This window comes from Pongo abelii, chromosome 23, assembly GCF_028885655.2.
Source record: "Pongo abelii isolate AG06213 chromosome 23, NHGRI_mPonAbe1-v2.0_pri, whole genome shotgun sequence".
NCBI lineage: Eukaryota > Metazoa > Chordata > Mammalia > Primates > Hominidae > Pongo > Pongo abelii.
In genome coordinates this window covers 46,991,193-47,003,540 of record NC_085929.1, presented here as the reverse complement: position 1 = coordinate 47,003,540, position 12,348 = coordinate 46,991,193, and the positions used below count along the sequence as shown (strand labels likewise).

The following is a 12,348-nucleotide window of genomic DNA, read 5'->3' as shown; positions in this document are numbered from 1 at the left end:
ATTTTTTTTTGAGACAGGGTCTTGCTCTGTCGCCCCCTGCTGGAGTGCGGTGGTGGGATCTCGGCTCACTGTAACCTCTGTCTCCCGGGCTCAAGCAAACCTCCCCGACAGCTTCCTGTCTAACCCAGGAGTTCAAGACCAGCCTGGGCAACATAGCAAGACTCCATCTTTACAAAAAATTTTTAAAAATAATTTTTAAAATGTGGAATAATGTTTACCACTTATCTCTATAATTCTAGAAAAGTGGCTTTGAGGCTATACACCAGAATATGAATAACTCGCTCTGAGTAGTGAGATTTCATAGGGGACATTATATTTTTTCCATCTTTGGGGTTTTCCTGTATCTTTCTGATTTTCTATGATGAGCATACATTTCTTTTGTATTTCAATAAAGCTTATGTTGGCTGGGCACAGTGACTCACCCCTGTTGTAATCCCAGCACTTTGAGAGGCTGGGGTGGGCGCATCACTTGAGGCCAGGAGTTCAAGACCAGCCTGGCCAATATGGCGAAACCCCATCTCTACTAAAAATACAAAAAAATTAGCTGGACGTGGTGGCCCATGCTTGTAATCCCAGCTACTTGGGAGGCTGAGGCAGGAGAATTGCTTGAACCTGGGAGGTAGATTGCGACATTGCACTCCAGCCTGGGTGACAAGAGCAAAACTCTATCTCAAAAACATACACACACACACACGCACAAAAATAAATAAATAAAGCTTATATTAAATTGTGTGTATGCACATACACAGGTAGGTACAGTTAAAAGAGGAAGAAGATGGATGGAAGCATAATGATTAGGAGATAGAGCTGTTATTTTGGAACCTCTGCAGTCAAAGTGCTCCACTGACCAAACAGTGCATGATAAGGAAGCACTCCATCTCATTAAACTGTTCCCTCTGACCAGTTGAGTTTGTATAAATCTCTTTTACATTTTTGCCTTTGTTTCTATTTTGTAAGATTTATTGAAATTTATCTTTGCAGTGTTTGTGTTAGGCCATGTTCTTGGCAGAGCTGTGGCTCCTTCCTGTGTACACTCATTTACTCTGAATTTGCTGAACCTCTCAGAAGTTTTCTGTCAAAAAAGAACACACTAAATTTTTTGTTTGTTTTTATTGGGTAAGAATAATCTGATTTGTTGTAGGCGTAAAATGGTGGTGTTAGTATAAAATGTTTTAATTTTTTTTTGTGTAGCTTTTATTTTTGAGCCAGGGTCTCACTCTGCTGCCCAGGCTGGAGTGCAGTGGCATAATCACAGCTTATTGCAGCCTGGACCTCCCCAGGCTCAGTTGGTCCTCCCACCACAGATTCCTGAGTAGCTGGGACTGCAAGTGCACATCACTAGGCCCAGCTAAAAAAAATTTTTTTTTTTTGAGAGACAGGTTTTCACTATGTTGCCCAGCCTGTTTTAATTATTTGAAAGTGCATTTCTGTAATATATTTTGTTCATTGACTATCGGGTGTGAAAATTGTCCTTAACAATTCATGATGCTGTATCTTTCTGATTTTCTATTTTTCTGTTTTTTCCTTGCAAATAGGATCTTGAGGAATTAAAATATTAATTAAACTTGATTTTTTGAACTGTTTTCTTAGCATATTCTCTTGGGAATCAATAAGATTATATTCCTCAAATCAGTGCCATAAGACTAATTTATTTACTTATGTAAAGTACTGAAAACTTAGGTATCAACATTAATTAGGTTACTCAAACAGATACTATGTCCGTATTCTTCTAACACCTTGCTACTCAAAGTATGTTCCAAGGTCTGGCAGCCTTTGTATCACCTGGAAGCCTATTAGGAATGCAGAATCTCAGGTGCCACTTCAGACCTGCAGAGTCACAATCTGTGTTTTAAAAAGATTATTTGCCAGGTGCAGTGGCTCACAGCTGTAATCCCAACACTTTGGGAGGCCAGGGTGGGCAGATTGCTTGATGTCAGAAGTTTGAGACCAGCCTAGGCAACATGGTGAAACCTCATCTCTACAAAAAATGCAAAAATTAGCCAGGCATGGTGATGCACACCTGTAGTCCCAGATACTTAGGGGGCTGAAGTGGGAGGCTCACTTGAGTTTGGGAGGTCAAGGCTGCAGTGAACTGTGTTTGCACCACTGTATTCCAGCTGGGCCACAAAGTGAGACCCTATCTCAAAAAAAAAGATTGTCACATGCATATTAAAGTTGAGAAGTTCAGTTCCAAAAGAGATTTTGTTTTTATTTTCCAAGATGCTATGAGATATGTTGGATTTATATGTGGGATTTATATGATGTCTAATTAGTATGGAAGAATAGGGTAAAACAGGAAACAAAATAGAAAACCTGTTCCTAGTATAGTTCCCTGTGTTAGATAAACGTTCACAATTTGACAACTTTTTTTTTTTTGCCATTTTTCTTGATTTTTCAAAGAAAGAACAAATAGGCTTATTTTTGGCATTCTAGAATGTTTAACTGGGAAGGATCTTAGACATGACCTGATAACAAACCTTGGTTTTACAGGTGAACAAACGAGGGGCTAAGAATGTTAAGTGACTTACCCAAGATCATATAGCATGGACTCCTTGTGACCTGATTTTCAAACTACTGATCTTTGGAACTCCTGTGCTACCCCTCTGTGTTGCTGAAGGCCATCTATTCTTAGTTGGTTCTATTGATGTTGGTTGAAACCATCCCGAACATACCTGTGGCTGGGCACAGTGGCTCACGTCTGTCATCCCAGCACTTTGGGAGGTTGAGGAGGGCGGATCACTTGAGGTCAGGAGTTGGAGTCCAGCCTGGCCAACGTGGTGAAACCCCGTCTCTAGTAAAAATACAAAAATTAGCAAGGCATGGTGGTGCACATCTGTGATTGTAGCTACTTGGGAGGCTGAGGCAGGAGAATTGCTTGAACCCTGGAGGCAGAGGTTGCAGTGGATTGAGACCACACCACTGCACTCCAGCCTGGGTGACAGAGTGAGACCCTGCCCCAAAACAAAACAAAACAACCATCCTGCTTAATTATGAGTGAGAGTAAATCCAACACATCTCACAGCATCTTGGGAAAATGATAAGGCTCACTTTCTTCTTTCCCTTCAGTGTGAGCTCATGTAATAACTTCAGAGAAAGGCATTTCCCTTCTTTCTGGAAGTTGAACTCCTTCTACAAACTGGTGGAGCTTGCTGCCTAGTCTTGTGCCCTCTGAGCTGAGGGGAAGGCGTGGGGATTTTCTGTTCTACTGAAATGGCAGGATTATGTCATGGCAGTGTTTTGAGTGTTTAGAGGTAGTGTTATTTTAATTATTTTTCTAACTCTGGTTTAAATAAAAACTTACAAACCAGGAAAGAACTGGTTATCTGTATGTTAAAAAAATTAAAAGAGGGCTGGGTGCAGTGGCTCACGCCTGTAATCCCAACACTTTGGGAGGCTGAGGCGGGTGGATCACGAAGTCAGGAGATCGAGACCATCCTGGCCAACATGGTGAAACCCCGTCTCTACTAAAAATAAAAAAATTAGCTGGGTGTGGTGGCGTGCATCTGTAATCCCAGCTACTCAGGAGGCTGAGGCAGGAAATCACTTGAACCTGGGAGGCGGAGGTTGCAGTGAACCGAGATTGCACCAGTGCACTCCAGCCTGGGTGACAGAACAAGACTCCGTCTTAAAAAAAAAAAGAGAGAGAGGGAACATTGACTCTTACCTTGTACCATACACAAAAATTCATTTGAGGTTGGGCGTGGTGGCTCATTCCTGTAATCCCAGCCCTTTGTGAGGTCAAGGTGGGCGGATCACTTGTGGTCAGGAGTTGGAGGCCAGCCTGGCCAACATGGTAAAACCCTGTCTATACTAAAATACAAAAATTGGCCAGGCGTGGTAGCGGGCACACATAGTCCCAGCTACTTGGGAAGCTGAGGCAGGAGAATTGCTTGAACCCAGGAGGCAGAGGTTGCAGTGAGCCAAGATTGCACCCCTGCACTCCAGCCTGGGTGACAGAGTGAGACTCCGTCTCATAATTAATTAATTAATTAATTCAGGCTGTGGAATACTGCTCAGCAACTTTTAAAAAGGGGCAAACTTTAAACTTTTTAGAAATAAAACACCCTGAATGACTCTTGAGAATTACTCTGCGTGAAAAAAGCCAATCCTAAAATGTTACATATTGTATGATTCTATTTATATAACATTCTTGAAATGACAGAATTATAGATATGAAGCACAGATTGGTTCTTCATATTGTCAGGGCCTATGGATGGTGTGGGGCTGAAAGTAGATGTGGCTGTAAAAGGTCAACGTCAGAGCTCCTTAGGGTGATGGAAATGTGTATGTTGACTAACAGTGCCAGTATTCTTCTGGTTGTAATATTGTACTGTAGTTTTGCAAGATGTTATCATTGGAGGGAACTAAGTAAAGGATACATGAGCTCTTTGTATTATTTCTTATTATGTGACTCTATAATTATCTCAGAATGAAAAGTTTATACATGAGCTCTTTGTATTATTTCTTATTATGTGAATCTATAATTATCTCAGAATGAAAAGTTTAAAAACTACAGACAGTTTGGCAGCTTTTCAAAAAGTTAAACATAGATCCTGTGACCTAGCAATTCCACTTCTAGATATATATCCTAGAAAATTGAAAACATTTGTCTGTGTAAAAATACACAGACAAATGTTCATAGCAGCGTATTCAAAATAGCTAAAAAGTGGAAACAACCCACATGTCTTTCAGTTGATGAATAAACAAAATATGGTATATCCATACAATGGAATATTATTCACTCATAAAAAGAAATCACTGTTGATATATGTTATAAAATGAATGAACCTTGGCCTTGTGTGGTGGCTTATGCCTATAATCCCAGTACTTTGGGAGGCCAAGGCAGGTGGATCGCTTGAGCCCAGGAGTTTGAGACCAACCTGGGCAACATGGCGTAACCATATGTCTACTAAAAATACAGAAAAATTAGCCAGGGCTGGTGGCGTGTGCCTATAGTCTCAGCTACTCGGGAGGCTGAGGCACAACAGTCGCTTGAACCTGGGAGATGGAGGTTGCAGTGAACGGGGATCAAGCCACTGCACTCTAGCGTGGGTGACAGAAGGAGACAGTCTTTAAAAAAAAAAATGATGAACCTTAAAAACATTTTCCAAATGAAAGGAGATAGACATAAAAGGTCACATATTGTGTGATTCCATTTAAATGAAATGTCCAGAACAGGAAATGGAGAGTGACAGCTGATGGATACAGGGTTTATTTTTGGGGCAATGAAAATGTTCTGGAATTAGTTGCGATAAACTATGGAATTATACACTTTGAATGGTTGAATTTTATAGTATGTGAATTGTATCTCAATTTTTTAAATTGTGTGAGGAAAAAAATTCAGGTTTTTCTAGAGTGACAGCAGATCAGTGATTGCCTGGGTTTGGAAGTGGAAGGAGAAATTGAATACAAAGGGACACAAGAAAACCCTAGGGATGAAAATATACCTCTTGATTGTCGTGGTTATACAGGCATATGCAATTGTCAGAGCGCTTTGAATTGTACACTAGGTGAAGTTTATTGTGTCTGAATTGAAGTTCAATAAAGTTAGTTTTTAAAACTTACAATAAAATTATCTCTAGTTGTTGTAAGCTTAAAATGACCTTTAGGTTAAAATTATCTTATCTCTTATTAATTATAAGGCCAACAACTATTGCAAAAATTACCTCATAGAGTCTGACTTCCGTTGCTAGTTTCTATCCAGTTTCCAAAGTGAAACTAGATTGATCACTTTCACTCAGACTCTGCTCTTAGGCCTTTGTACTAGCCTGACTCCATTATTGTACTTTTCAGAACCCATGAGTGGGTGTGATTGTTCTAACATTTTTTTTAAGTTTATGGAACATTCTATTGCTTTTATTTCTTTTTTGCTTTTATGTACAACAGAAAAATGTCTCAAATTGGGTATAACAAATCGGCGTGATTGCCTTTCACCTCCACTTTGGAGTGCTTTGAGCCAGTTTGGACACAAGGAGGTTGGAGTTAAAATGACTTCTGAAGGAAGTAAGCAAGCATGAGAAGAGGGGGCAGCACTGGTAGGTAACGCTAAAACAAAACCAAGTGTGTGAGCTTCTTTTTCTACCTACATCGCCTTCGTCTCTCAACCCTGATCTCTTTCCAAGAAGTGAGCTGTCTAAATGAAATATTACACAAAACCCTCCAAGGTTTGAGAAGAATTCTAGAGGGTAATCTCTAAGTGAGAAGGACCATCTCTATAGGTGGCCCTGAGTTTTATCCCCAAATTTCCTTCTACCCCGTGTACCCATCCTCACTCATTTTTCGGGTCCCACCAAGCCTAAACTCAGGGGTAGTTTTCCATTTAAAATTCTGCCTCACAGGTGGACACATCTTTTTTATTGTCTCCCTTAAGCACAGATTAGACTAACTTTATTAAAAGAGATCATGCAGGAGCATCCCTTGAGACCGGGAGGCAGAGGTTTCAGTGAGCCAAGATCCTGCCACTACACTCTGGCTTGGGCGACAGAGTGAGACCCTGCTTCAAAAAAACCCCAAAAACAAACAAAACCACCACCACCAAAAGCCTCCAAAACAAAAATCACAAAAACATAAAAGAGACATATTTCTAGAATATTGAATTCTAAGTGGATTTTATAAGAATTCCAGCAAAAATAAATATATTTAAAATGATAATAGCTAACACTTAGAGTTTATAGTGCATGAAGAGTAAAGACAGACAGTGTTTTTTTTTTTTTTTTTTTTTTGGAGACAGAGTCTCACTCTGTTGCCCAGGCTGGAGTGCAGTGGCACGATCTTGGCTCACTGCAACCTATGCCTCCCGAGTTCACGCCATTCTTCTTCCTCAGCCTCCTGAGAAGCCGGGACTAAAGGTGCCCGCCACCACGCCCAGCTAATTTTTTTTGCATTTTTAGTAGAGATGGGGTTTCACCTTGTTAGCCAGGATGATCTTGATCTTCTGACTTTGTGATCCGCCCACCTCGGCCTCCCAAAGTGCTGGCATTACTGGCGTGAGCCACCATGCCCGGCCCCCGTTTTGTTTTTTTCTGTACTCTACTACTCCTTTCAACACTCCACCTCTGATGACATCAGATGTGTGGGTTTTGTTTTGTTTTTTTCCCTCACCAACAACCAATTCTCCAACCATCTGGACACCAACTGGGTATTCTACAATTTAACTCAATTATGACATTAATTCCCTGGAGTTAGTGCAGACCCCCACAGGTTAAGGGCTCAGGCCCGCAAGATTTCCCTGAACTTCAGATGCCAGTTGATAGTGGTGGGTCCTCAGGTTATCCACAACTTCTGTCTGAGTTGGCTACAAATCAGAGGTTTCCACAACCCTCTCCTCAGGTCGGATCATTTGCTAGAACGACTCACAGAACTTATGAAGGCCCGTTACTTAAATTTGTCAATTTATTATAAAGAATAAAACTCAGGAACAGCCAAATAGGAGAGAAGCATAGGGTGAACTATGAGGGGGTTATGTGGAGCTCCCATGCCTTCTCTGGCCATACCACCCCCACAACACTGTCTGGGTTTATCAGTCTGCAAGCTCTCCGAACCCTGTCCTTTTTGGTTTCTATGGAGTCTTCATCATGTAGGCATGATTAATGACATCATTGGCCATTGGTGAGTAGGTCAATCTCCAGCCCCTCTTGCATCCCCAGAAGTCGGAGTATGGTGGGGCTGCAAGTTCTAATCCTCTAATCACATGATTGTTTTCCCTGGCAACCAGCCCTCATCCATAAGGGCTTTCCAAAGTCAGCTCATTAACATAAACTCAGGTATGGTTGAAAGGGACCTGTTATGAATAACAAAAGACGACTCCTTTTACCTTTGTTATTCTTAGGAAATTTCAAGGTCCAATTTTAGGATCTCGGTGCCAGGAGTGAAGACAAAGACCAAATATATATTTATTATAAATCACAACATTGCAATGTGGCAGACCGTGTACCAAGCTCCTTACGTATATTAACTCTTACTCTTTGCAACAACTATGTGAGATGGGTGCTCTTATGCCATTTTATGGCTAAGATTGTACCCAGCTGGCCTGGGTTAGAATCTATGCTCTTTACCACTATACTATATTGCCTTTCATGTGAACTTCAAGCCCTTTTTCGGACCCTGTATGTTAGCTGTTGATAGGCTGTTCTAACTTGTCTAGGTTCCTTTGCTTCATTCTCCCAGTACTTAGCCTACCTGACTTTTTAGTCCCCCTTCCCTTCCTGTTTTATCTTTCCCTGCCAGAACACTACAACGTAAATGTAAAAAACAAAAAAACCCTCCAACTTTTTCTTCTTTTAGAATATGTATTTTAAGGGGCCAGGCACAGTGACTCACACCTGTAATCCCAGCACTTTGGGATGCCGAGGCAGGAGGATTGCTTGAGTCCAGGAGCTCTAGAACAGCCTGGGCAACATAGTGAGACCGCCATCTCTACAAATAATGAAAAGTTAGCCAGGCGTGGTAGTGCACACCTATAGTCCCAGCTGCTTGGGAGGCTGGGGCAGGAGAATTGCTTGAGCCCGGGAAGTCAAGGCTGCCGTGAGCTGTGATTGCACCACTGCACTCCAGCCTGGGTGACAGAGTGAGAGCCTGTCTCAAAAAAAGGAAAAAAAAAAAGAAAAAAATTATGTTGTCCTAGACCTTCTTTCTGCATAGGAATGGCCTTCTTTTTTAAAAAATAAATTTGACATTTAAAAAAAGCTCTTATAAGATGAGCGCTAACCTTTGCATAGAAGCTTCCTTGTTTTTAACTGTGACTGTTGTACCTGTTCACAAGGATTAGAAGGGATGCTATTTTGAATTACAGTGTAGTAATGTTTCTGACTATACCTATGGCCAAAACTGGTGTCATATGCTTGAAACTAAGCAAAACTTCTAGCATGTCTTGCCATAAACGTACATTAGACATTTTTTCCGTTGTAGCTAATAGTTTCTGTGGGTTGGAATTAAAATTAAACCTGTATATCTTTAGAGTAGGAACATTTGCTGTGTGAAGGTCCTTGTTGGCTTTGGTAAGAAAAAAGTTCCCTTGCTTATTCTCTTCCTTCTCTTCTGAGAAGGCTTTCAGAAACTTTTCTTTTCTTTTTTTTTTTTCTTTTTCCTTTTTTTTTTTCTTGAGGCACTCTCTCTCTCTGTGTCCCAGGCTGGAGTGTGATGGTGTAATCTTGGCTCACTGCAACCCCCACCTCCCAGGTTCAAGTGATTCTCCTGTCTCAGCCTCCCAAGTAGCTGGGACTACAAGGCACCTGCCACCACAGCCGGCTAATTTTTGTATTTTTAGTAGAGGCAGGATTTCACCGTGTTGCCCAGGCTGGCCTCGAACTCCTGACCTCAAGTGATCCACCCACCTTGACCTCCCAAAAGTGTTGGGATTACAGGCATGAGACACCGTGCCTAGCCCAGAAACTTATTAACAGCTGAGTTTTATATCAGCTAAGTCAGTCCTTGAGATGTTTGCAAATAATCTTCCATTGCTTTATCCTGAAGGTCCTCTTGCATGTAGGCTTTTGGTCAACCGATTCAATGTTACTAAATATATGTTTAATCCCAACTAAGGTAGGTAGTTTGGATGTTTTTAGAAAAGTTTGAATTTGAGGAAATAGTGTATATATGTGTGCGTGTACAGAATTTGTCACGTGCTAGATGTTGCGTGAAAGTTGTTTGAGAATCTACCGAAAATGTGGTTGCCATCTGCACAGGGATTATATTCTGGTTTAGGTAGTTCAGAATAAGGGGTTAAATAATATCTAGTCCTGCAGTCAATATTTGTCCTTATATACTGGTAAGGCGAGTTTCCTGATATGCATGGCTCCATTTTCTCTGTTCCTGCCTACCTCTTCAACTTTACCTGCTGCCATTTTCTCTTTGCTTTCTAGGTTCCATCTGCCTCTCTGTTTTCTAGGTTCCTCCGCCACCTGAGTTCAAACGATTCTCGTGCCCCAGCCACCCAGGTAGCTGGGATTACAGGTGCATGCCACCACGCCTGGCCAGTTTCTGTATTTTTAGTAGAGATGGGGTTTTGCTGTATTGCCAGGCTGGTCTCCAACTCCTGGCCTCAAGTGATCCTCCTGACTCGGCCTCCCAAAGCGCTGGGATTACAGGCATGAGCCACCACACCCGGCCTAGTATGTGATTATTTTATGAGATTTTTTTGGGTGTTTTTAAATGTATATTTTTCTCACTAGACTGTAAATGCCACAAAGGCAGGTATCTTATTTTTATTGTTTTAGCATTTTATATCCAGGATCTTATTAGGGTGCTTGATACATAGTAAATGCTGAGTAAATGTATGTTAATGAATGAAAGAAATGAATATGAAATATTGGAGAAGGCCGGGCGCAGTGGCTCAGGCCTGTAATCCCAGCACTTTGGGTGGGCGAGGCAGGTGGATCACAAGGTCAGGAGTTGGAGACCAGCCTGGCCAATGTGGTGAAACCTCGTCTCTACTAAAAATACAAAAAGTAGCCAGGCACGGTGCTGCTCGCCTGTAGTCCCAGCTACTCGGGAGGCTGAGGCGGGAGAATTGCTTGAACCCAGAAGGCGGAGGTTGCAGTGAGCCAAGATCACGCCACTGCACTCCAGCCTGGGCGACAGAGCAAGACTCTGTCTCAAAAAAAAAAAAAAAAAAAAAAAAGGAAGAAATATTGGAGAAATTGAGAAGAAACCATTTCATTCTGTGTCCAGGTCCTTCAACCCAACTATTTCTCCAAAGAAATGTTTCCCTGAAGAGCATGTACAAACTGTTCCTTTTTAAGAGGTAGGAAGGGCTGGGCGTGGTGGCTCACGTCTGTAATCTCAGCACTTTGGGAGGCTGAAGCAGGTGGCTCACTTGAGGTCAGGAGTTCGAGACCAGCCTGGCTAACATGGTGAAACCCTGTCTTCACTAAAAAAAATACAAATTTACCCAGGCGTGGTGGCTTGCATCTATAATCCTAGCCACTCAGGAGGCTGAGGCAGAGAATCGCTTGAACCCCGGAGGTGGAGCTTGCAGTGCACCAAGTTCATGCCATCGCACTCTAGCCTGGGCGACAGAGTGAGACTCTGACTCAAAAAAAAAAAAAAAAAAAAAAAGTAGGAGGGACATTTTTGTTTTTGGCCATCTCTAACTCACTCCTCCCCACCATTCATTTTAAGAAACGTGATTCTCAATTCTTAGGAAATTATAAAGATATATAAACCACAGTTTTCATGTCCACATTCCTGAATGGATACACCTCTGCCCAGAGTTGAATCAGAGGTTGTCTCTTTTTAACTTTTATTATTTATTTATTTAATTATTTATTTATTTGTAGAGATGGGATCTTGCTCTGTCACCCAGGTTGGAGTGCAGTGGCGTGATCTTGGCTCACTGCCAACCTTGGTTCACGCGATTCTCTTGCCTCAGCCTCCTGAGTACATGGGACTGCAGGCACGCGCTACCATGTCTGGCTAATTTTTTTGTATTTTTAATAGAGATGGGGTTTTGCCGTGTTAGCCAGTCAGTTCTCTATCTCTCCACCTCACTCAGGTGATCTGCCCGCCTCGGCCTCCCAAAGTGTTGGGATTACAGGTGTGAGCCACCGTGCCCGGCCTCTTTTTAACTTAAAAAAAAAAAAAATTATTACTTTAACTAGAGACAGGCTCTTGCTATGTTGCCCAGGCTGGTCTCAAACTCCCGGCTCAAGTGATTCTTCTGCCTCAGCCTCCCAAAAATGCTAGGATTACAAATGTGAGCCATCACGCCCAGCCTAAAAGTTGTCTCTTATTAAGGAGCTAGCACATATTTAAAAGCACTACATATTTTGGCTTACTGATTAGGGATTTTATTTTTTTATTAATGTACTTAGTTTTGTTCAGGCTTTGGAGATCACTGTGGCATATTTAAGTCTAAGGACTCTTTTTTTTTTAATGGCAAGCATTGTTTTTTCCTTTTCTTTTTTTCTTTTCTTTTCTTTTTTTTTTTTTTTTGAGATGGAGTCTTCGCTGTTGTTGCCCCGGCTGCAGTGCAATGGCGTGATCTTGGCTCACTGCAACCTCTGCCTCCTGGGTTCAAGTGATTCTCCTGCCTTAGCCTCCCAAATAGCTGGGATTACAGGCACACACCACCATGCCCAGCTAATTTTTGTATTTTTAGTAGAGATGGGGTTTCACCATGTTGGCCAGGCTGGTCTTGAACTCTTGATCTCAGGTGATCCACCCGCCTTGGCCTCCTAAAGTGCTGAGATTACAGGCGTGAGCCACCATGCCTGGCCTGCAAGAAGTTTAACAGCTCAAACTCAAACCAAGAGTGTTAGTGTTTTAATATTTCTGCTTCTTGTCCGTTAATTCTTACCTCCTGCATCTCAGAATACTTCTAAGGTTTCTAAGATTGACACTTTTTGTGAG

General features: G+C 41.8%; 1 protein-coding gene across 5 annotated transcripts in view; it reads left to right on the top strand.

Moving 5' to 3' along the window:
- Positions 1–12,348, top strand: part of MRTFA (myocardin related transcription factor A) — a 216,579-nt gene that overhangs the window by 103,100 nt on the left and 101,131 nt on the right. Inside the window, exons 1-2 of one of the 5 annotated variants that reach the window (XM_054543504.2) lie at positions 3,418–3,793; positions 5,887–6,035. The exons of 3 other annotated variants lie outside the window; for them this stretch is intronic. In XM_054543504.2, coding sequence (XP_054399479.2) covers positions 6,014–6,035 — 22 coding nt within the window. In that variant the 5' untranslated portion in view covers positions 3,418–3,793; positions 5,887–6,013. Of the gene's footprint in view, positions 1–3,417; positions 3,794–5,886; positions 6,036–12,348 lie in introns of those variants that run through there. One more of the 5 variants, XM_054543505.2, reaches the window with a different exon arrangement.